This window comes from Peromyscus leucopus, chromosome 4, assembly GCF_004664715.2.
Source record: "Peromyscus leucopus breed LL Stock chromosome 4, UCI_PerLeu_2.1, whole genome shotgun sequence".
Taxonomy (NCBI): domain Eukaryota; kingdom Metazoa; phylum Chordata; class Mammalia; order Rodentia; family Cricetidae; genus Peromyscus; species Peromyscus leucopus.
In genome coordinates this window covers 86662861-86687824 of record NC_051066.1, presented here as the reverse complement: position 1 = coordinate 86687824, position 24964 = coordinate 86662861, and the positions used below count along the sequence as shown (strand labels likewise).

Sequence of the window (24964 nt, the reverse complement as noted above, 5' to 3'; positions counted from 1 at the left end):
AGGATAATATATCCTGGAGTGAACTCACAACTCAAGGAGGCGTTGGGGGGAAACATCCTTAATTCTGAAGTTTCCCCTCTTGATTTTCTTGCTTCAACAACCATTCAGTTTTTACCTTTCAGTAGGCAGACCGGAGACAAGGTGAACTAAACCCGGATTACTTTCAAAGGCAAAGCCCTTAATTCCTTCTCCCCGTGCACTATATTTTTGATAATGTTTTCAGCTATGGGTTTCAGAGTCCATTCAGTGCTCTGGCAATCCATCTGTTAAGCCGCTGTACAGTGTGTTTGGGGAGGCTTTAGGGGTTTGCAGGGGACAAGGCATTTAGGTGCCTTCCATATTCCAGAGGGAGAACAATATAGAAGCTGAGAGAGTGATCGGTCTCCAGCCGGGCTTTGCGGGACTGGGGGGGGGGGGGGAACGTGCATCCGCTAAGCCTCGAGGGATGCAGGCGCGCGGGGGACGGTGGCCCACGCAGCGCAGCCCGGCACGCGCGGACGCGGAGAACCGCGACGCGCAGTACCGCCGCCAGAGGGCGCGAGCTCCGCCATGGCGGCGCGCCGGCCGGGGAGGAAAAGAGGTGGTCCGCCGGGGAGATGGAGAAATTGGGACGGGGGAGCAGCGGGGAGAGGGGGCCCAGCCTCCTTTCGCAGCCGCGGGCTTCGGCACCCTGCCCCGACCAGGGCTCCACGCCGCCCGCGCCCTCAGGGTGGCCGCGGCGTCCGGAAGGTGACCGGGGCGCTCGGCTGCGCGCCCACGTCCTCGCCCGGCTTCCAGCCCGTGACCCCGGGAAAGGGACAGCCAGGTCCTTCGGGGCGCCGCGCTCCGAATGGCACGAGGGCCGGCCGAGAACGCGGGTGAGCGGGGACGCCCGGGCGCCGCAAGCCCCGCCCCGCGGCCGGCGCCCTGACAACGCGAGCGGCCCGGGCGGCGCCGCGGCTCCCCGCCCCTCGGCCGGCACCAGGCGGGGCTGGGACCAGAGCGCCGCCGCTGCCGCCGCCGCACGAGCCAAGCTGCTCTGCAGAGCCGGACCGGGACCGGGAGCGGGGCCCGGGCCGGGGGCGGGGGGGCCGCGGCCCTCGCTCCACCTTCTCCCATCATGAGCCAAGGAAGTCCTGGGGCCTGGGCCCCCCTCGATCCCACCTCCGGGCCCTCAGCGCCCCCAAACCCGTTCGTGCATGAGTTACACCTCTCCGGCCTCCAGAGGGTTAAGGTAAGGTGTGGGCAGGGGGCGTGCGGGGGACTGGTTGGGATAGGGAGACCGGGTGTGGACGATCCGAGGTTGAGATGGGTACGGGGATGGGAGAGGAGGCAGCTAAGAAGCTTTTGGAGAGGGAGTCCGGGGGTGCGCACGTGGGGGCGGCCGGAGGTGGGCGAGGAGCCCTGGTGAGGAGTCGAGCTTAGGCGATAGACAGGCTCAGAAGTGTGGAAGAAACGAGTGGGTGAAGAGGAAGGATTGAAGGGGACCCAAGGATAAGAGAGATGGAGGACACTGGGGAATGCGGATTGCATCCCTCGGAGGTTGACGGGCTGGGATGGAGCTGGAGGCTACGGAAAGCCCGGGGTGGGGGCAGGGGCGTGCTCAGCGATTCTCCGGGCTTCGACTTAAACGGTTTGGACCCGGAGACTGCGTCCTTGTGCCCTTCCAGCACCTCCTCTTTCCGCTACCACCACCCCCCACACACCCTCACTGCAGCACCTACTGGTGGGGGGCAGGGAGGCTGGGAGGGGGGGTTGGCTACAGGAAGTAGAGGGACGCACCACCCTAGGGTAGGCAGGAGGTGATGTTGGAAGGAAGTGTCCAAGGTTTCTGTTGTGATCACCTCCCCTGAGGCCGGCCCCGGGGGGGCTAGGTTTATTTACCTGCTCCATCCTAAGGAGAAGCCTCTGGAGTCACCCTGGCTCTTGGCAACCCTTACCTTGCGGAATAGGGCTGAGCGTTACCTAAGGATTGCTGTTCTGCAGTACTAGGGATTGATTGACCTGAGGCTTGAAAAGTGGATCTCTGTTTCCAACCATCTTCTCCTGGGGCCCAAAGTGTGGAAAGAGCCCCGCACCGGGTTTGTTTGGCATAGGAGCTATTTATGGAATGGGATGTTGGGAAAGAGGACCTGTCTCTAACCTACATCAAACACAGAGCTGGACACCTTCACTGCATTCTCTCATTAAATCCTCTTAACAACCATTCCAAGTACTAGATGCATTTTATGACATTAACCTTTGTGGGTGGGGTGGGAGTCAGCTGAGAGCGAGGCTATACGGCACCTAGTGGTATTATTAATCTTTTACCCTCCTGGCCTCACTAGTGTCTTCTTCATCCCACTCGGATCCCTGCGCCTCTACCCTAATACCTGCAAGGTGTTAACTCTTTGCCCCCCGGGTCAGTCCTTGTAGGAGATGGACGCTGTGGAATGAGCCTTTCCCGGCCCTAAGGGATATTTTTCTCCTGCCCTTCTGCAGTTCTGCCTCCTGGGGGTACTGCTGGCCCCAATCCGAGTGCTTCTAGCCTTTATCGTCCTCTTTCTCCTCTGGCCCTTTGCATGGCTCCAAGTAGCAGGTCTCACTGAAGAGCAGCTTCAGGAACCAGTTACTGGGTGGAGGAAGTAAGTGAGACCCAACTCCTAAGACCCTACTTCTCTCACCCCTGTTCTGTGCTGTGCTTACCCCCCAGGGCGGGCTCTGAGTCTGTCTGTTACATGAGCTATCAACCAACCCCAGATCTGGTCCTTAGAACCTCACCTCTCAGTGCCATGTCCCAAATACTTCAACTCGATGGCCAACATGTTTTAAGGGGGGAAGAGGTGTTTCCTACTGTCCCAGGTGCCTGGAGGGGGGACAGAGTTGACTGAGGACCACCGGAACTCCCTCCTCCACTGATCCCCAGCCTTAACCCTGACAGGACTGTGTGCCACAATGGGGTTCTTGGTCTGAGCCGCCTGCTCTTTTTCCTGCTTGGCTTCCTCCGGATCCGAGTTCGGGGACAGAGGGCCTCTCGCCTGGAAGCCCCGGTCCTGGTTGCTGCTCCCCACTCAACTTTCTTTGACCCAATTGTTCTGCTACCCTGTGACCTGCCCAAGGTTGTGTCTCGAGCGGAGAATCTTTCTGTGCCTGTCATTGGAGGTGAGAGAATTCAAGAGGTAGAGGGGAGGATGACAACTCTGGACCCCAAAAGTCAAGACATGGAAACACTAGAGAGGAAAGTTAGGAGGGTTATTGAGGATGGGCCAATGAAATGCAAATCAACACCGTTTATCAGCTGATCTCAGACTTCAAGGCTGGGGCCAGAGGCAAGGTACTAGAAAGACAGCCTACAATGAATAAATGGTAGCAATAAATGGATTGTTGAAATACCTTGTACTGTTGAGGAAATAGAGGCTGCCAGATGTCAGTGCCTCAGGGTCAGAACCAAGTGACTCCTTGTAACCTTCCCGACCCAGCCCTTCTTCGATTCAACCAAGCCATCCTGGTATCCCGTCATGACCCTGCCTCTCGCCGGAGAGTGGTGGAGGAGGTGCGGAGGCGGGCCACCTCAGGAGGCAAGTGGCCTCAGGTGGGTAAGGGTCTCAGGACCCCTCTCTTTGTCTTGTGTGTCTTGAGTGGTCGCTCTTTGCTTCCCACCTCACTCCGCGCTGTGGGGTTTCTGTTTTTGTGTTTTTTCCACCCAGGTACTGTTTTTTCCTGAAGGCACCTGTTCTAACAAGAAGGCTTTGCTGAAGTTCAAAGCAGGTAAGTAAAACGCTAGTGGGCGATAAGGTGGTGGAGGAGAAGGAGCTCCAGCTCTGGGGGAGGAGTAACTGAGGAGTAGCGGAGAGGGGAAGGGGTGGTGGCGACGGGAAGCCTCTTACCTGACACTGACAAGGCGAGACGCAGAGAAAAGTATCAGTACAGACTCTCATGCCATGTAGCTACATCCGTGTACTAACTTCTGCCTTGCGGGGGGGCGGGGTGGAAATGGGATTCAGGAGCCTTCATCGCAGGGGTGCCCGTGCAGCCTGTCCTCATCCGGTACCCCAACAGTCTGGTGAGTCTCAGCGGAAGAAGGGTGGGAGCAGGGAGCATGAATCCTTCCTAAAGGGAACCCAGGGAAAACAGTATGCACCTGGGGGCAAAGCTTGTGGGGGGGGGGATGTCGTCGTCTCTGCTAAAGGTGGTTTCCAGAAAGAAAAGTAACCTGCCCCTCCCTCTGCTCTTCCCACAGGACACCACCAGCTGGGCATGGAGGGGCCCTGGCGTGTGAGTTTTAGCGTTGTGGGGATAAGGGTGTGGGGTCCCGTCCATCAGAGCATCCCTGGTCCAATCTCTAGAGGAGATTGTCCTCTGACCCCCCTTTGTAACTTGGCAGTACTTCTAGCCTCCCCCCACCCACCCCCCTCACTCTTACTGTGATGACAGTTCCTTCTTATTTACTGTCCTGAGTTTGTTTCTTGTTTGTGGGGTTCTTGGCGGGGGGGGGTCCTCACCCAGCGGTCTTTTCTGGAGAACCCACATCACTAGACATGCCTCTTCCCTTCTCCCTGGTACCCAGACTCCCCCTTGCCTGCAGCTTTTCCCCCTGGTGTGTTCCTGCAGTTTTTGTCTCTCTCCCCATCCCCCTTCCGGCCCTTCTCATGGTCTCCCAGTTAACCGGAGCTAGGGGTCCCCACTTTTCATATCACAGACTATCCCACTGCCTTGCTCATCACAGTTAAAGAGTGGTAAACACCCCTCTCTCTTCCCTTAGACTCAAAGTTCTCTGGCTCACAGCCTCTCAGCCCTGCAGCATCGTGGACGTAGAGGTATGACCACGGCGGGGCCGCGCCCCCCCCCCCCCCCCCCCCCCCCCCCCCCCCCGCTGCCGCCCCTTAGTGGGAAGCGGAGAATAGAGTAGTAGTGCCCGGCCCTTGTTTCCTGGTCCTGATGAGAGCTGTGTCTGTGTTTCAGTTCCTGCCAGTCTATCAGCCCAGCCCTGAGGAGAGTAAGGACCCCACCCTTTATGCCAACAATGTGCAGAGAGTCATGGCACAGTGAGTATTACAAGTATTTCCTGGTATTCCACAAAGTATTTCCTGGAGCAGTTATGCAGAGCAGGGGAACCACAGAAGGGGCAGGAGGTTTTGAGGCCAAAATAAGGGATAGTGGGGAAGAGCCGTGGGGCAGACAGCTGAGGCGAGGGGGAGAAAAGATGGAGACCGACCATTTCCGTCAGACCGGGTGCACCGGAACCCCGGCAGTTTCTTGCACTGCCTTCCCCCTTGATCTCCATCCCTCTTTGTCCTGCAGGGCCCTGGGCATTCCAGCCACCGAATGTGAGTTTGTAGGGAGCTTACCTGTGATTGTGGTGGGCCAGCTGAAGGTAGCATTGGAACCACGGCTCTGGGAACTGGGAAAGGTGCTACAGAAGGCTGGGTAAGTTCCCTTGAAGGTGAGGGTCTGAGCAGTGTGCCCCAGATAGAGAAAGTTCCAAAGGGAAAACGGAGGAGGAAGTGCCGTGCTGGATTTGATCCTCCGTACAGAGGGTGGGAGGACAGCCGCGGGGCCCACGCTGGGAGCCTAGTGCTGGGGGCAAGGTCGGGCGTGGCAGATCCAGAAAGAAACCGAGTCAGCTCGCTGCTGTCCCTTCCATCGTAGGCTGTCCCCTGGCTGCGTGGACACAGGGGCAGAGCCAGGCCGGAGTCGAATGATCAGCCAAGAGGCATTTGCCCAGCAGCTACAGCTCTCAGATCCTCAGACAGTGGCTGGTGCCTTCAGCTACTTCCAGGAGGTAATGGCGCTAAAACCCAGGGCAAAATGGATGACTTGCCCTCCGAGCCAACAAGCTCGGGATTCAGAGATGAAGTTCTAGTGAACATGTCGGTTTTGGCAAACTGTGTTTCCAGAAATATAACCACGTATCCTGTCAAATTGTAATTCTAGTTTGCTGGCTCGATTGCAGGTCTGTTCTGCACAGTCTAATAACCCTCGTAAATGGCCGGCTACAAGATGTACTGGGACAGTTTTTTTTTTCTTTTCCCCAGAGTATCCAGTACATAGAGGGAACAGTGTTGTAGTCATAGAAGGAAGAACAAATGACAGGCTCCATCAGGGAAGTCTAGAACCTGGAGCCACTCTAGAGATTGGCAGAGATGGGGAATCATGACCACGAAGGACACTGGGTGGAGACCTTCACAGAAGGGCCATTGAAGAGTTAGGTGGCCAGGTAGCAGTGGCGCACACCTTTAATCCCAGCACTTGGGAGGCAGAGCCAGGCAGACCTCTGTGAGTTCGAGGCCAGCCTGGTCTACAGAGCAAGCTCCAGGACAGGCACCAGAACTACACAGAGAAACCCTGTCTTAAAAAAAAAAAAAAAAAAAAAAAAAAAAAAGTTAGGTGGAAGGAGAAGGTGGAGAAAAAACTAATTAGGTTAAACAGTTGAGAATTTGAGATCTACAATTGCTGCAGTACAGAAACAGGTTCTTTTCCAATATCCTGTAGCCTTCCTAGAGGATTCCTGAACTAACTCAAGAATTTAGGCAAACTGTTATTTCCAGAAATATAATCAAGTATCCTTTCACATTACAATTCTAATTTGTGTTTTCTTTTTAAGTGCTAAGAATAGACTCAGGTTTTTCTGCTAGGCAGGTGGCCTTATACTTTAGCTATACCCCAAGCCTCTGAAAGGTCATAGACACAGACTATGAGTCTCAACATCCTCAACATTCAGAAGACAGGCAAAAGGATCATACGTAAGGCCAGTCTAAGTTCTACAGTTAGACATTGTCACACATTGTCTCGATTATAAAAATATTAAAAATTTTAAGTATGAGCATGTGTAGATTTCTTAGATTGGAGAAGACTGTCCCCATCTCAGCCAGCATGTCCCCCATAGACCTGGCATAGCATCTATTCTGTTTGAATTTTTGGTTTAAAAAAATTAGGCCAGGGGCCCCCTTTCAATCTGTTGGACCAGTTCTCCCACATAGGCTGAGTCAGAGGAAAACCAGTTTGTCTGGCTTGGAAACCAGGATTGCTCTCCTGTGGTCTATCAGAATGGGTGGTAACTTTAGAATTCCTGGGGGATTCCCTGCCATTCCTAGATCTCTGTGGGGGGGCTCTGTTACTAGATGACTTTGTGCGGTAAGGGGTCCCTAAGGAAGCTTACAGCCTGAGAACTTCAGGAGTCCTGAGGAGTGTGGTGCTCAGTTCTGAGCAGAGTGGCCACAACCCTCATTTCTAAGCCTGGTGAAGAGAAACCAAAGGCCAGAGGGCAGGAGGAAGATGTGTGGTTCCCCACGTTTTGCTCTGCTTTTTCGCCCTCCAGGATGCCAAGGGTTTGGTGGACTTCCGAAATGTGGCCCTTGCCCTGGCAGCCCTGGATGGGGGCAGGAGCTTGGAGGAGCTGATTCGCCTGGCCTTTGAGGTACCTTTGAGGGACTGTGGGACAACTGCTGATACCGTTTACGCCACAGTTCCATCCCAGGAGGGTGGTATATTACGCTGTTCTCAGCTTTTAGATAATGCATGGTCAGTGCCCTGGGAGTGCCACACTACCTAAAACTGCCTATCTGCAGTATCTCCTACTGAGGCCTAGGCGGGCAGAAGGCAGAAGCTAGACATTTTACAGTTACCCTGAAAGAAAGGGCACTAGAGGTCCACGAGGGCTCATATGTAGAACTCTTGGAAGAAGGGGAGCCCGTCGCGTAGGCTTTCCGGGCAGCAGGAGGCAATGTCTGGAGGAGAGAACTTTACGAGCACCTCTCTCTTTCTGCCCCGAGCTCTTTGCTGAAGAGCAGGTGGAAGGACCTGGCCGCCTGCTGTACAAAGATGGCTTCAGCACCATCCTGCACCTGCTGCTGGGTTCGCCCCGCCCTGCTGCCACGACTTTGCATGCCGAGCTGTGCCAGCCTGGATGCAGCCAAGGCCTCTCGCTCCGTAAGTCACTGCCTTCTCTTACCCTGCACAGGCACTGGGGTACCACCAGAAAGAACCTCTGAGAGGCGAGGTGGGCGGGAAATAGGCAAGTGAGGAAAAGGGAAGTAAAGCTGTATGTGAGAAGGCCAACAGATTAGAGGGACTGGGGGTTACCGGTTCTAAGCAAAGAGAAGGAAGAGGTGTCCTCTTCACGCGCTTCGGTGATTATACGTTTCTGTTTCCCACTCGCCCCGCCCAGATGAGTTCCAGAACTTCTCCCTCCACGACCCTCTGTATGGAAAGCTTTTCAGTACCTACCTACGCCCCCCACACAAGCCTCGAAGCACCTCCCAGATACCAGAGGCCTCGTCCCCAGGCAGCCCCACCGCCCTGGCCAACGGGACTGTGCAAGCCCCCAAGCAGAAGGATGACTGAGCACCCCAGCCTCCCACTCCTTCCGCAGCTCGAATCCAGCCCTGCTCTCAGGACAGGCCAGAGGCCCTCCCTACGCCTCAACCCCATCTCTGCTCCTGTTTGGGTTTTTTTTTTTTTTTTTTTGTTATCATTGTTTGTTTTTTAAGTTTATTTTAATTTTTTGTTTGGTGGGTTTTTTTTGTAAAAGACTATTTTATATATAAATATAAATATATATCTATTAAAAAAAAAAAAGAAGCTCGGTCCCATGGGTGGAATCATTAGTTGTGAAGGAAAGAGATGAATGGTTGGTTGCCAGATTTCCATTGGGATTTCTAAACGCTAAAGATTGAACTTGGCCATACCTGAATTCCCACTCACAAATGGACTGGGGTGTTTCCTTCATGGAAATCTTACATTAAGTTTGTATCTTCCCCTCCTGTTCCCACCTACTAAATGTGCACATTTTAATAGACTTCTTCATGAACATCTTTCTCTTCCCATTCCCTCATGCTCTGTCCTCATTAAAGAGATGAAAATATAGCTTACTGCCACTCCATATTTAACAATCCCACTGAGAGTTTACTCCATCGCCCATACTTGGAGACCTGTGTCAGTAAAGTAGTCTTCTCCAGGTCACACCAACCCCACGGTGCTTCTACAGCAGCATGGGCTGAGGATATATAAATCCTTCATGTCTGGCCCCTTAAAGGGAAAAGGGTCTCCACATCCCACACCCCAGGTGCTGTATCTTGACACAAATACGTAAAATTAATTAAATTCAGGAAATCAGATCTGAGATCTGACAAATACAAAAAGCATCTTTCCTCACCTATATATTAAAAGGAAGCCAACAATAACAGGATATCCAGACAAGACCTGCCGATGCCAGGTTCCGGCTTGGGAAGAGACCTAGTCAAGAAGGTGATTCTTAAAGACACTGCAGGGAATCTGCAGACTCTACCTTTAGTGTAAGACTTTGTTCTACGTAGCAGCCAAGATGTTCACACAGAAGAGCACATAGAGAGCAGTTTCCAACCAAAAACAAATCTTTATTTTTCCATATAACTTCCCGAAGTTGGTTCCCTTTCCCTTTACTTTCCACTGAAGGGGGCCCCTGCAACCTAGCCAGACTGGTCTTCTGCCCCAGGCTCTCCAGCTTCTTGCACAAGAACAAAAAACAACATTGGGCTGGGGCTGCTCCTCCACTAGGGAACAGCAGCAGTAAAATATACTCTGGGACCCCCACCTTTGGGTGCTGCTAGGTGGATGGAACAGGATGGCCCTTCCCTTCCTACTGGCTACGACGTCGTTTCTTCCTTTTGCTCGTGACAAAAGTGTCACGCCGCCTTTTACGAGGCTGTGGGAGCTGCACTATTCCCAGAGCAAGGGGTTTCTGCCCAGAACTACCAGGCTGAGCTGGCTGGGGTCTCTCCACAGCAGTAGCTGGGATCCCAACTAGGGCTTGCTTCCCAGATGTATGGGGAGGGGGTGAAGGTTGGCCAAGGTCATCTACTTCAGCAGAGGCGTGGATGTTTTCTGGATTCCCTGACCTCCAGAGGCATGACAAGTACTAAGGGAAAGCCCCCCTGAAGAAAGGCTAAGTTTTGAAGCCAAAAGGTAGGCAAAGTTAGAGAGTTCTTCATCTTCTTCCTCCTCTTTCTCACTTCCTTTGGCCCTATCTGCTGCTGAGTTGTGTGTTTCTCTAATAGATATTTCTCGCAAAACTAAAGCATCCCTAGTTCCCCGTCTAGGGGAAGTACTTCCCAGACCCTGGCAAGATGTTGATTTGGTGGTCTCGAGTGTGTAAGATTCTTGATTGCCTTGTAAAGGAACAGGGTCAGTAGGTTTGGAGATAACAGTATCTTCTCTGCCCTCTCCTTGAAGGTTATAAGAATTAAAATTTGATGAGCAGGAATCCTTGCTGACCCCTGGTTGGGGGGCACTGTCATTTCTAACATCTAGTATGTCAACATGTTCTATGTTTTCCAACAGAGAAAAAGTAGATTACCTCTGCTCTCTGCCTCGCAGCTAGCCTTGGGGAAAGAGGAGGTATCCTGGGTCCCAAGAATAAGGAGATTACCTTGGCATGTGGAAGACCCCAGTGTGGAGGTGTCAAGTGTTTCCAACAGAGGGAGTGACCTTTAGCCACAGGTCACTGGGATCCTGTGCTGTCTCAGGGTTCAGCTCTCGATTTTCTTTGGACCTCAAAGCTGGGCCACTGGCCATCAGAGATCCTGGCAGGCTACAGGAGTTTCTCTTTTCTGGGACGGCTGTCGAACCTGTGCCTCCACAGGGAACCACAATGTTCCCCACATCCTCCAGCACTGTGGTTTTCCTAGGACTTGGAGAAACACTGTTTCTGGAATTCAGTGCCTGGTCCTCCCTTATACATGCCTCATCTTGGGTGCTGTCTATGACCCTCTCGATTTGTAAGGGTAACTCTAAGCGTACAGCATCCATGTCACCGCTCAGCCACAATCCAGGGCTGAGAGAAACCCTGTCCAGGTTGCCAGGGCTCCAGGGGAATGGTTCTGATCATAACTCTGAACCACGGCAGGACCTCTGTCATCTCCCCACGTGGCTCTTGAAGAGCCTTCCTGAGATGCTGCTGAAGGGTCTCTCCCTTGAGTAAGCACCCCGACTCCCTGAATCTGTTGTCCTATCTGCAGCCCAAGGCCTGCTTTTCTAACCCAAGTCCTTGCAGAGGAACTGGCTCTGTAAGTCCAACATCCAGATTGGAGGCTCTCACGGCTGGGGACCTTCTTGCCAGCAAAAAGGTAAAGATTCCAAATTCCTATCTGCCACTGGGTAGTGCCCAAAGGGCCCAGTACCTCCCAGGTGGCCATCATGATGGGCAGATAGCTGTTTGATGACCTTCCCAGACCCTTTTCTCTCCACGCCAAGGGTACTTGCATGCCCTGTGAAGCTGTGAGTTCTAGCTGCAGGTCCCAGCTGCTAGAGGATGGCAGAGTGTTTCCATCCTTGTGAATCCCCCTTGGACCACCTAGGGCTTGTTCCTGCCCACCATACATTTCTCTTGCCTGCTTGCCTGGAAGAAGCAGATTTTCCAATGTGAACAGTGCCGCAGCCCCCTGAAGCCCAGGTGAGGGCCGAGGCCTCCGACCCCCATCTTCATCTTCATCAGAAACTGAAAGACTTGAGTCTGACTGAGCTCCGCTGCAACTTGGAGGTGCCTGCGCATCTTCCTCCTCCAAGGCCAAGAGTCGTTTCTGGACCAGCTGAAAGGGAATGGACAAGTGCCAGTTCTGTCATGGTCAGGAGAAGAGCTGGCGGAGTGGGTGAAAGGAGATGGTAGGTAGACAATGTGGGGAAGAAAAGCAAATGCTTAGGGGGTGGTATCGGAGACTGGTACTGCAGCTTTTTCTCCTTTGGGGCTTTATTCCTCTGCTGTGAGCCTTTCCTCTTCCATATACTTCATCACGCAATCCCCTCCCTCCCTCCCTTGTTCTAGACCCAGAGCCCAACCCTAAATCCTCTGTAACAGAATCAGGATATCAAAGGGTTATACATAATCAGGCAGCCTCCTTTTCCTAGTGTTCCACGCCTCCCAAGTTTACCTGGGCAAGAGTAAGTCCTTCTTCTTGCTCTAGTTCCTCAATTAAAGCCAAAGGATCTCTCTGCTCCTCCTGGGACAGCAGATCTGCCAGAAACTGAGGGTGAATGACCGCCTCCACCTGGGGAACAGAAAGAAGAGTGGTGTGAATCTTGGTGTGAAGTGACCTGGAAGCCAACTCAGGTGCTCCAGAGACAAAGTGATGGGGCCTATGCCCCCACTTGGAGTTTGTTATAGACCGTGACTACCACCGGCTACCTATGTGTGCACACATGTATACCCATTTCCAAACTGTAGAGTGGAGCCTCCTGCCATATGCAGAATCCCAGATGGCTGGTGCCCCATAGTATCCAACCAACAAATATCTATTAGAAATTAGCCATGTAGCTGGGCATGTGTGGTAGCACACACTTTTAATCCCAGCATTAAAGGCAGGTGGACTTTTGTGACTTCAGGTCCAGCCTGGTCTCTACAGAGCGAGTTCCAGAGTTCCAGGACAGCCAGGGCTACACACAGAGAAACTGTCTCAGGAGGAAGAGGAGGAATTAGCCATGCAGACTCAGCTCACCTTGGAGACAAAGACCTCCTGGGAGCACAGTTCGTCAATGTAGCTCAGCAGACTTGTATCTGGATACATCCCCGCATCCTCCAGCTGCTCCTCTTCCTCCTCTGCCTTCCGGTGTCCAAGTGGCTCCCCAGAAGCCCTTCCATGATGTCTATATATTCTTGCACAGCTTCTGGTGGGATCTCCTTGGGTGCCTCAGGAACCGGAGGCCGTTGGGGTTTGCGCTGCCGCCGGCGGGGAGCCCGTGTCTTAGAGGCCGCCTTCTTGGGAATGTACACTGAGGGAAGAGATGGGGAGTGTGAAAGCAGCTATGGTATCTACTGCCCAGCAATGCTTGTAAGGGAAGAAACCTAGGGACAAGAAATGTTTCCAGAACAGGATCAGGCTTCGGGGGAGAAAATGTAAAAGCTGGAAGGTATGAGAGAGAACACCGTTGTTAGAAATCTTTCCATACACCCTTGACATTTCAAGAAACTGCATGATCCAACCCCCATTTCTTAAGCTGATGAAGTATAGGGCGCAATGCACAATCTAGATGAGAGAGTAGTTAGTTCACTAGGCCAAGATCAATAGCTAATTCAAGACCATGAGAACTAAGACCCCAGCTTCCTATGGGGCATTGCGTTTGGCTCATAAAATGTCACTTCCAGGACGGAATGTCACAGAAGCAAAAGCACTGTCATCTGGTTTGTGGGTGGCCTTACCTGGCTGCTGGCAAGCCTCAGGGACCAGGGCCCTGGGTCAAGTTTCAAAGGGGTCACAGGGGACAGACCCGGGGAGCCATTCATCAGCTGTGCGTTCTGGATCTGCATCTCCTCCTCTGCCTCAAACTCCATGAACCTGCAGAGGGTAAAGAAGGCATGGGCTGTGCTGAGAAGGAGACCTAGCCCATCCACACACAACCCAGACACCAGGCAGCCAGCATCACAATCACCCTCATTTTGACTAAACACGGTTGAAGTCGGGTCAGCCCGGGGAGCGGCTCACAGGTAGCCTAATGACATTTCTGGGGAATAGCATCACATTGTCTCTTCACCTTAACTGTCACTTGAGAAGCTGATTAAGGAAACTGGCAGTATAGAGCTTGGGTAATTCTCCAGGACAAAGTGGTCTCCTCCTTCTCCTCCTCCTCCTCCTCCTCCTCCTCCTCCTCGTCCTCCTCCGTGTCATAACTATATCATCCAGCACTCTGGATTCAGCAACTACTTAATATAAGCTTGGTGAATTCAGTCCAGTCTGTGCAAACCGTCTCGGGGTACACTCTATAGGGTTGCTCTTTATGGCCTCATCTGCCCCTCTCTACAACTGAAAATGATGGCCAGAATTCCAGAAGCAGAGCCCACCAGAGTGCAAAGGCTGGAACAGGCCCTGAGGGGTAAATTCTAGCAAGTCAAATGTTCCGGTTCAGGAAAAAAAGTGAAAGGTACACTTGGAAGAAATGATTGCTTCCCCCATTGTTGTGACAGAAGTTCTCACTAGGATTGCCCAGGCTGGCCTTGAACTCCTGGGCTCGCACGATGCTCACACCTCTGACCTGGGGTCATGTGTGCTGACTCACACATCACAGCCAGCCAAAGTTATTTTTTAGCCAAGACTGTTCTGTAGAAATGGGGGATAAAGAGTCAGGAGACCACTCTGGGTATCCAGTACCCTGATTCTGGCTAACCTCTTACAGAATTAGTGCCTCATCGGGATGGGGGGACAGAGTTTTCTGTTTTGTTTGGTTGGTTTGGTTTGGGTTTTTTTTGAGACAGGGTTTCTCTGTATAGCTTTGGTGCCTGTCCTGGATCTCACTCTGTAGACCAGGCTGGCCTTGAACTCACAGAGATCCTCCTGGCTCTGCTCCTGAGCGCTGGGATTAAAGGTGCCCAGCTTCTGTGCTATTTTTCTAAAAACAAACAAACAAAAAACAAAGGAAAGGTGATTCTGAAGTTCTGCATCAATAGCTACCTGCCATCTGGTGAGGTTCCTTCAGCATGGGAATTTTGGGGGCACTGGGCTCAACAATCCTTTCCTAACACCTTCAGTATGAAAGCCCCATATTGATCCAAGACCCAGAGACGGGGACCTTTCAAGAGCAGACAGGATAGAATAACCCCAGAGCCCAGGTGGAAGAAACAGCAAGGATCTAGGAGACCTCGTTTAATCTACAGCCCTCCTCCTGTGACACTCTTTATTTGTTCATTTTTAAATGTGTCCCCATTTGTGTGTGTGTGTGTGTGTGTGTGTGTGTGTGTGTGTGTGTGTGTGTCTGTAGCATGCGCGTGTGAACCTCAGAGGACAGCTTTTTGAGAGACACTTCTCTCCTTCCTCCATGTGGGTCCTGAGGATCCAACTCAGGTTGTCAGGCCTGGTGGTGGGCACCTTGACCTGCTGGCCACCTTGCTGACCCTCCTGACAACCCAGCCCTCACACACATACACACACCTGCCTGTCTCTGCTGCCCCTGCCACGCCGCCACTCCCCCGCTGCAGGGTGAATGAGGGTTCATCAAACTCACTTCTCTGCCATCTCATAAAAGATCATCCGGTCAAAGTTGCTGGTACGCTCCCACTCCTGCAGAGCCCTCGGAAGTCCCTCCTCCAGGGTCATAGTAGGCTTCAGTCGGGCCAGGGAACGAAGCACTGGGCTAAAACCCCCATTAGGTCAGACACGGTAAGAGTGTGCCCTGCACCTGTTCTGATGCCCGCCTCAGTACATACCCCACTTCCTTCACCCACTCTAGCATGCCCCTCAGGCCCTGCCATGTTCCCTTTGAAGGAGCCGTCCGGATTCCACAACCTCCCCTCCAGTTGGCTGCCATTCTGACTGCCCTTCCCACCGAGGTGTGCAAATCACACAAAATCAAATGATTCTCCTCCCGACCTTCTGAAATCAACGCCCACTTTTAACTCTCACGGTGCTGGCCCTAATGAAGAGGGAAACACTATTAACTGTAAATTGGATTTAACCCTGTCCAGAACCTCTTGAATTGTCAAAGACTTATTTCACTAGCCTAACATGAGCCTCTAATTAAAAGCATGTTTAGTAGTTTTTTTGTTTTTTTTTTTTTTTTCTTTGTCTCCAGAACGTCCTCATAGATCTTCAGATAGAATATTGGACCATTACTTCTGGAACACTCCAGAGGAAACAAGAGTGCAGACTGAAGTCAGGACTTCATTGTAGCTTTCTGGCTTCTCTTCAAGTCCTTAAACACCCTTGAGTATCAGAACCACTGGGAAAGCTTGCTGTAATGGTGGCTTGTAAGGGCCGCGGATCCTAGGATTGGGCACCTAATCAACTTCCTAGGTGGCTCTTCAGGGGCTGGAGCATGTCTGGCACAAGATCCTACCCACCACAATGAAACAGGAGAGCAGGAGTTGGCCAGAAACCAAAGGGGACGGGTCCTAAACCAACTCGAGAGCCCATGCTGGTTCTAGATTTAGAAATTGTCCACCAGATCCCAAGAGAGAACTCAGAGCTATCTCAAGAAACAAGAACTCAAAGTGGTGTGAGGACTTTGGGAATTGTCTTTTGATCACTTGCTCCAAAGTGTGGATGAAGGAGTTCTTCCACTGGAAGGGAGCTTGCGTTTTGTTTTTTGTTTTGTTTTCAAAGTCTGGCAAAACAGAGTGTTTTACTCAACGGTCCACAGCTGAGAGATACCCAGTCTGCTTGGAAGTAGAGAAAATCTCCAGATGACTAATGGCTGATGTATAAACAAAAAAGACAGCCTGTAACTCCAGGCTTCTTGGCTAAATATACATACACTCAAAAGGAGGGATATTTTTGTCTTTTGTGGGCTCCTTCCTCATTAAGATTGCCTTTTTATAGGAATAATAAAAGAGTTATCACTTCAATGGTTCATTTTTTATGCCAGGCACTTTGCCAAGCACCTTTAATCTCATCAGCCCTTGGAGATAGGGACAATTACCCCCTCTCTGATGAAGGAAACTGAGGGCAAAGGTGTTAAATGTCCTGCTCGGGGTCACAAATCCAGTGTGTGTGGAGCCATCCCCTCCCTCCATCACCTTGACTCCTGGGTAAGAAGAGAGGGTTCACACACCCTAAGGTCTCGGCCTGGCCCGTGCCATCTTCCCCATCCCACAGGAATGAGTCAGGGCTCAGCCCACCTCATCCCTGCCCCTCAGTGTCAGAGGGCAGGGAAGGGCCCTGACATTTGGTGTCAGGGACCTACAGGACACTCTCTGCTTCCTGCTTTATGACAGGAAGTCTCTCTGTCTTCTCATCTGTACACGAAGACTACCGCAAACTGCTTGTCTGACTTCACAGAGTTGTAGGTATTCTTTGAAAAGGTACCTGAACGTGTCTTCCAAGCCAGAAAGAATGTAGCACTGCTTTTAATTCTCTTAACAGTGTCTTCTCACTCTCACAACTGCCCTCAAGAATTCTGGAGTGACGGAAACCCCTATGTCTATCCACAGTCCCCTCTAAAGGCCCTAGGAACATCAATCTTGGATACCCCACCCCCACTTACATAAGAAAGCAGGAAAGAGCTTCTGCATCAGGACTCTGGATAGGTGAGTCCGGGCCAAGACTTTGTAGCGTTGCCAGCGACGATAGTTCTCATAAACACCCTTGGAAGCATAGGCAAGGTCACCTTGGGAGGGCTTCCGGGCAGCCACCGGACCTCCTTCCATGGCTGCGGCTTGTGTTCCTGGCCAAGACTTTTCCAGGGGCACAATGGGAGCCAGTTGGGCAGCGGGTGGTGGTAGAGCCCTGCAAAGGAAGCCCTGCAAGGCCCTCCTGGCTCACACCAACAGCCACAGCCGGCAATGGTCTTCACATTCGAGGCTGTCACATACCGAGGAGGAGGAGGCCCCTCCTGGCCCCGCAGGGCACCTGAGGTAAATCCAGTTTAGGGCTGTCTGGGTGACTATACGGTTCTGAGTTTGAGAGGCTCAGCTGGCCCCACTTCTGTCTTGACCTTGATGACCTGGCCAGTTCCAGCCACACTGGGCCCAGAGCCTCCTTCTCCTGTCACCAACAGTGGGCTGGAAAAAGCAGAAAGGAGCAGAGGATTGCCTGCAGAGAATGCAGGAGGTATGGGAGGCTGTGGTGATGGCTCCCAGAGGGGTTGGTCTGGTGGGACAGGAGTAGGTGGGACAAAGGGTAACGCAAGTGAAAGGGGGCAGGCCAGCACCAGGCTTCATGGCCATATCAGGTCCTGGTAATGGAGAGGGCTGTGAGACAAAGAAGAGAAGGGAGTCGGAAGGAGACCAGAAGTTAGGCCACACGACTGACTGCCTTTAGTCCCTGTGTGGTCAGAGCGATGAGGGAGGGGACATGGATGGGTGTATTTGTAAATGTCTCCCAAGCAGTGCTTCCCCCCCTCGTTACTGGGGTAGAGACATTGCTCCCTTTCCATGAGTCACATAGACCTGCATCTTCCAAGCACAAGCTCAAGCTGTCACTGCCTCTAAGGTTTCCTCAGAATGCTCCTGCAGACCTCCCCTGGCAGCTCCAGAGTCACATCAAGAAGAAGTGAAACAGGACCTGATCTCTGTTCTGCAGGAAAAAGTCTGCAAGCAGGCTGAGTGCAGGGAAAGTTCCAGACTCCCTGAAAAGCATTCGTGGGTCCTTGGGAAGGAGGCTGTTTCACCAACACTGGTCCACCCTATCCTCTCCTCCTTTTTCTATTCCTCTTGTTTCTAACAATCTCCACATCTCAAACAACAGAAGATGCGGTTTATGAAGGCACAATGACTCTAGGACTCACGAAACTCATTTCTCCAAAAATAGTGCCACCAACATACGTGGGCATGTGCTAACCCTACCTACTCCCACGAGACAGAAACCACCTGCTCCCAGCTGCTCTGTGGCTCCTGTCAACATCCAGAAAGCACAGTCCATGACAGGGTATGATAGCCTCGATTCTTGCTTCCCAGAAACGTCATTATGCAACAGCCAGGAATAGCTGGAAAGGATTAGATAAAGACCAGGAAATGGTGAGAGGAGAGCATGGAGGGAGGGGAATTTCCAGTGCCTTCAGAACTACTGGGCAAATTGAAGTTTGGCAGTACAGAGTATCTGTGGTCCTGCTTCTTAATGTTAGAAGTTTAGGGCTCATGAAGAACAAGGCATTGAGCTGGAACTAAGGAAGAAGGAAATCCAGAACACAGTTCCTGCTGGGACAAGCTATGTGGAGACTGGTCAGGCAGAGCAGGGGATGAGCACACAAATGTGTACTGCATTGAACATGGCCTTCATCCACATGACATCCACGGCGATATCCACATGACTTTTAATGATAAAACAGAACCCGACCGGCCTAGTTTCATGCTATTTTTCTCCCTCTTTTAAAAAAGATTATCTACCGACTGACACAACAGTACTACTCAGATTCCTGACCACAAAGGAGACATGAAATAGGAACAAAACTAATGTTCACACTCATCTGAAACACACAACAGAGGGCCAAGTTATAACCACCAAGTTCCACACACAGTAAATGTTGCTAAGTCTTAGCTCCACAATAAGTAAGAAAACTGAGCATCTCACTGTGGCTAAGATGACCCATCACCTCCATCCTGAAAGTCAAGAAGACTGTCCCTAACAAAAAAAACATACTTAGAAATATGTACAGGTTTGTAAATACAGCCACTCTGGAGGATGAGGAAGGAAGGTCACAAGTTCAAGGGCAGCCTGAGCAACTTCAGGAGTCCTCAGCTCAAATTAAAAAGAAGAAGTGAGGGCTCCAGATTTGGTTTGTCCAGCATTTTCAAGGCCTTGGATTCGATTTCAATTAAGCAAAAATTTTACACATACAGAGAGAGAAATGCATGAACGCACACATGTGCACAGAATTGTCTATGGGCAGGAAAAGTACCCTCCCCAGAATACTAAGTAGATGGAACCTTGATCTGAGACTTCCAACTTCCACATATTTGCATAATAAATTTACTATAAAGGGAAAGAAAGAAAGGAGGGAAGGAAGGAAGGAAGGAAGAAGCAAGCAGCAAGCAAGCAAGCAAGCCAGCCTGCTGCCTAAACTGAAAAGAAGCCACCTCTGTGGCTAGTAGGAGCCGTCAGGTCCGGGGCACAAGCAGTTTTATAAAATCTCTAGCTCTTAAGTAACTAACTCTACTGAAGAGTGTTAGCTTTCCAAATAAGGCTGTCCCCCGGGCCCAATTCCACCTCTCCATCCTTCAGCCTACTTTCTCTCAAGAGATCAAATGAGGCCCAGCCCTGCCTTCTCATGGCGAAGTCCTAGAGCAGGCACTAGCTGCCAGAAGACAGATCTTGAGTCTTCCCTGAAATCCTGACTACGCTACTCATATTGTACATAAACTTCCGCTTCCACCCCAAGCATGTTAGAGTGGTTCCTCTTCCTGGGAATCAAATTGGTAATTGCTATCCATTCCCTATATTCAGTGTGTTACGTCTGAGGTACTTTGGTTCATTTCAAGGAGGCCCTCCCCAATTCCTAAAGGTAAAAATCTACTTCCCCAGGCTCCCTAATGCCTGTGTGGGGTCAACTGTCTCATACCCCTTTAGGGTAGCCTAAATAATTTGTTCCTAGGTAAAGGGACAAATCTGACACCCCAGGGATGTGAACAGGTAGCAGATACCCTACAGTCTCCACCACCCTGTCTTACTTCTGTCCGACGCCATCATCTAATATTTAGGTACACCAACAGTAGCTGTCTGAAGCCTCCTGAATGAAACAGTTGGGTCCAGGATCCTGGCAGTAACCTAGCTCTAACAGATGATATCCAAGGAAGGTAGGGTAAAGACTGGGTCAAAACAGAATTAGAATCTTGGACTCAGGCATTCTGAGTGGGGGAGGGGAGAGGGTATTGTGTGGTGAGAATGGGAAGGTATTACACAATGGGTTCTAGTAAAAAGCAGAAACTAGAAAATCCCCCTAAATTAATTTGATAGCACGATTGTTGGTGTCTTTTTTTTTTTTTTTTTTTTTTTAGGACAGTCTGCACATTGTTTCTCAGATTCCCAACATTCTCCTGTAGTTTTTGCTTTTGGTTCCTTATTCTTCAACAATATACCTAATTCTGTTCCCTTGTTTCCTCTAGTTCTGTAACTGGCTTACTATTAATAACAGATTAGCGGTAGATCTTTGGCTCCTTACAGTGATGACTCTATTTTCTGAACCAAATTCGAGTGCACAGTTTGTATAGTTGAGGATCAAGAAAACTAAATGTTTGAAATTGAAGTGTCTCGGATGATCCAGGGTGTTCACTGCTGTGGTGTGAGCACCGCCTTCTGGAAAAGTTGCCACAACACTCGTAATCCTAGCACTCGGGAGGTTAGAGTTTGAGAAAAGCTTAGACTGCAAGTAGGACTAACTATCTGAAGAAAGAATTCCCAAACAGCTGAGTCCCAACAGCTCTGCAATTTATGGAAGCCACGGCCTTTTCCATTTGCTGAAAAACCTTTATACATACATATAATTTATATATACATTATATATATAAAAATTTTTTTTTCCAAGATGGATAGCTATGTAGCCCTAGCTGGCTAAGAACTCAACAGAGATCTCCCTGCCTCTACTTCCTGAGTACTTGGATTAAAGACCTCTACCTTTTTGGAAAGACACAATCTTTAATAGTTTTTAAAGGGTTTATAGAGTTTTATTTTATGTGTATCAATATTTGTCTGGATGTGTGACTGTGCAGCTGGGTGCATGCCTGGTACCCCCAGAAGCCAGAAGAGGGAGTGAGAGCCTCTGGAACTGGAGTTCCAGTCAGTTGTGAGTTATCATGTGGGTGCTGAGAACCGAACCTAGGTACTCTACAAGAGCATAAAGCATTCTTAACCACTGCGCCATCTCTCTAGTCCCTTTTTCATTTTTGAGACAGTCTGGCTATGTAGCCTAGGTTCAACCTTAAGACCTTCTTGCCTTAGCCTCTTGAGTGCATAAATTAGAGTCCTGAGCCACAATCCCTGCCTTAAAATTACCATAAAGTTTTTTCATTAAATTACCTTTTAAAGTTATTAAATTAATTATATTAAATTCATATATTAGCATGGCTGAAAAAGTCAGACTAAGAAAAGTTTGGAGGGGGAGAGAAAGGGGCATAAGAAAAGGGTATGGGAAGGTGAAAACGACTAAAATTCAGTGTGTGGGGGTGGGTGGGATGGAGTGGTGTTAAAATTGTCGACAACAACAAAAAACACACAAAACAAAAAAATCCAGGCTATGCAAAATAAAATACACAGCAGAAAGTACTCTTCCCATTCATTTCCCCGTAACCAAGTCCTCCATGCCAGAAGATGCCAATTTTAAATGTTTCTAGTACATTCCTGCCCCTGGCAAAATCTCCTGCGCGCGTACCCATACAGACAGACAAACAGACAGATACACACACCCTCACACACACACCCCCACACACCGTTTGTTTTTTTTTGTTTCTCGGGTCTCACTGCTCGAAATTCTCACTGCTCGGAATACTGCCCAGGCCGTTCTTCAACCCCGTTGTTTCTGGAGATCCTTCCGCCTCAGCCTCTGGACTTCTGGGGTTACAAGCACGTGTTAAACTCCCGGGCTTTTTGAATGTATCTTATGCAACGGCAAACAAACCAACTACATCCGTTACTTTAAAAAAAAAAATTAAGGTTTTTCTGCCTATAAATTTAATATGTTACAATATTTTGCCACTATAAATAGTGCTGCAGTGATCATTTTGCAGTATCTTGATTCTAATTTTTTTTAAACTAGGCTTTTATAAGACTTTTCATTCTTTTAAAAACTGGGACTACTCTAAGAAGGGTACCTTATTTTGCTATTTATTCGCTACTCACCATGTAAGAAAGAGCTGAATTTGTGGTCAAGTCAGAATTTGAATCTTGGTTCGACCTCTAAAACAAAATTCACCAGTTTCATAAGAAACGCTTTACGTTCTTTTCGCTTTGCATAATATCGAATACCCATCATGCACTCTTTACCGCCAATACTTTGAAATGGGGCAGGAAACCGGATGTAAAAGTGGGGGTCAGAAAAATATCTTACTTCTTCCCTACGATTATAGGAGGTTGAGAATCCCGGAGCCCTTATTTTCTCCAGGAACTACAAAACTAGTGTCTCTGAAATGAGTGTGCAATTTGATATTAAAGATGAGATTGGATGCATCAATATTTAATCCACACCCATCCCTACCTCCTAATGTCTGGCAGTGCCTGGCACACAGTGGGCAATTCCATCCATCTTAACAACTCTCTGCAAGGTTGTAGCAAGCTGAAGCCCAAGGCCAAGTGATGCTCTACTATGCCCCCTTCTGGTCATATGGCTATGACTGGAGAAATGGACTACATTTCCCGGCATGCCTTATAGAAACTTCCGGCCGGACAGGAAGGATGTTGGCTAGCACGATTGAAGTGGTGCAGTGAGGGTAAACGCGGCTGGCTGTAGCGAGGTCGGCATCTTTTCGCTGAGGTGCAGTCATGTTTCTCCAGTATTACCTCAACGAACAGGGAGATCGCGTCTATACGTTGAAGGTAAGAGGAGGAAACAGCTGTAAATCGGAAGAGCGAGAAATGTAGGTGGGAGGAGCTGTTGGAACCGGCCACCGTCCTGCGCAGCCTGGTGCTTGGGGCCGAAACGTGGTAGATTTGGGTAGTGCACGGCTTCTTGTTCTGACCATCGCGTCTCCTGGCTTCAGGTTTCCCATTTTCTTGTTGTCGCCTTGCTATCACACCACTCATGTATTGAGATCATTTCCTTTTTTCCTTGAGCAGAAATTTGACCCTACGGGACAACAGACTTGCTCTGCCCATCCTGCTCGGTTCTCCCCTGACGACAAGTACTCAAGACACCGGATCACCACACATCAAGAAACGCTTCAAGGTGCTTATGACCCAGCAACCGCGCCCAGTTCTCTGAGGGTTCGTTAATTTCTTGTGCTGCCCGACCCCAGGCCGATTATCATCAGTAACCAAACGCGTCAATCCGTGAGCAGTGAAGCCTGTTTGGAATCCTATCTCACTACGTGATCGCGCCTGTCGTGATGGGCATCACCCGTAAAGGGAAACAATCTTAACTTTTTTTTTCTTCATGCTTTGAATTATTGCCAGGTTATTAAAGAGACAATGACTTGAAAGTTCACTTTTGAGTGTGGTTTGAGGAAAAGATGGGGGGAGGGTAGTGCCGTTGGAAGTACAAGGCCACTTGAGAAAAATCTTAAGTCCTCACTGTAGCAGGGGCGCTGCGCCATGAATGATAGGGTATTGGGGAAGAAAGGCTGAGAGACTCCCACAAAGGTCAGCATTCACTGAAAAAATAACTCTTGTCCCTGAAGTAAATTGTGGCCCCCTTTAAATAACATTCTGAATTCCTCAAAGAATAATAAAGGCATAAAAGACTGAATTGGAAGTTAGGAAACTGGTTCTGTTTCCCCCTCTTTCTTTCTTTTTTTTAAAGATTTATTTATTTATTTATTATGTATACAGAAGAGGTGCCAGATCTCATTACAGATGGTTGTGAGCCACCTTGTGGTTGCTGGAATTGAACTCAGGACCCCTGGAAGAGAGTCAGTGCTCTTAACCACTGAGCCATCTCTCCAGCCCTCCCCTCTTTCTGTAAGGAGTAAAAGACACTTAACTTGTTTAGTCCTCTGTTTTTCTCATTTTTAAGGATGTGAAGGCGAAGCTTCTTAATAATTATACAGTGTTGGTTCAGCTGTCCTAAGTGGGAATGTCCTTGACCAAACTTACTGACCTGGAAATACACCCACACTCTTTCCTCTCTAGTTAGTATACATATATACCCCAACATCTGTAGTCTCTGGCAGCCTGCAGCTATGTAATGCCCGATCTTAATTTTGAAGAGATATGAGATTCAAGAAAGGATTATTGTTTTCCAGTCTAGTGGTGTGGTGTGTGTGTGTGTGTGTGTGTGTGTGTGTGTGTGTGTGTGAAATAGAAGGAAATAGAAGTTTAAGGACTTTAGCCACTGCCATGGGAACAGCATAAGTGATTTTTCTTTTCTTTTCTTTTTTTTTTTTGAGACAGTTTCTCTGTGTAGCTCTGGCTGTCCTGCAACTAACTCTGTAGACCAGCCTGCTGGCCTCTGCCTCCCACGTCCTGGAGCAAAAGTGCATCACCACTGCAGCTCATAGCCTTGAACTCAGAGAGATCTGCCTGCTTCTGTCTCCAAGTGCTGGGATTAAAGGTGTGTGCCACCAGCCTAGCAACCTAAGTGATTTTGTTTGTTTTTGATTTTTGTTTTTCAAGACAGCGTTTCTTTGTGTAGGTTGGCTTTCCTGGAACTCACCCTATAGACCAGGCTGACCTCCATCTGCCTGTGTCTGCCTCCTTAGTGCTGGGATCAAAGATGTGCTACCATGCTTGGCTAACCTAAGTGATTTTGTTGTTTTGTTTTCGAGACAGGTTTCTCTGTGAAGCAGTCCTGGCTGTCCTGGACTCCTGTAGATCAGGGCTGACCTCGAACTCACAGAGATCCTCTGGCTCTGCTCCGAGTGCTGGGGTTAAAGGTGTGCACCACCACCGCCCAGCCTGTGATTTTTAATTGAATTATTTCATCTTAGAATGATGATGAAGTAAAATAATTGTATTCAGGCATTCAA

At 49.9% G+C, this 24964-nt stretch overlaps 1 protein-coding gene and 2 pseudogenes across 1 annotated transcript; 2 read left to right on the top strand and 1 right to left on the bottom strand.

Annotated features, from left to right (window-relative positions):
* Window positions 1-986: 986 nt before the first annotated feature.
* LOC114697489 (lysophospholipid acyltransferase LPCAT4) lies at window positions 987-8541 on the top strand. The gene is made up of 14 exons (XM_028875746.2): window positions 987-1213; window positions 2461-2603; window positions 2900-3120; window positions 3438-3550; window positions 3666-3726; window positions 3963-4021; window positions 4199-4233; window positions 4721-4775; window positions 4921-5003; window positions 5260-5385; window positions 5608-5740; window positions 7277-7375; window positions 7731-7887; window positions 8126-8541. Exons 1-14 carry the CDS (start codon window positions 1100-1102, stop codon window positions 8299-8301), a joined length of 1575 nt encoding a protein of 524 aa, XP_028731579.1. The 5' UTR covers window positions 987-1099; the 3' UTR covers window positions 8302-8541.
* Window positions 8542-9574: 1033 nt separating this feature from the next.
* Window positions 9575-22825, bottom strand: LOC114697527 (annotated as a pseudogene).
* On the top strand, window positions 22730-23484 carry LOC114697486 (annotated as a pseudogene).
* The last annotated feature ends 1480 nt before the right edge of the window (window positions 23485-24964 follow it).

What these genes read in the sequence shown, in the direction of transcription:
- LOC114697489 (XM_028875746.2), top strand. Translation starts at nt 1,100, where the DNA reads ATGAGCCAAGGAAGTCCTGGGGCCTGGGCCCCCCTCGATCCCACCTCC. An exon ending in TTTGCTGAAGTTCAAAGCAG is followed by an intron (nt 3,727 to 3,962) that starts GTAAGTAAAACG and finishes AATGGGATTCAG; the next exon opens with GAGCCTTCATCGCAGGGGTG. An exon ending in TCCGGTACCCCAACAGTCTG is followed by an intron (nt 4,022 to 4,198) that starts GTGAGTCTCAGC and finishes CTCTTCCCACAG; the next exon opens with GACACCACCAGCTGGGCATG.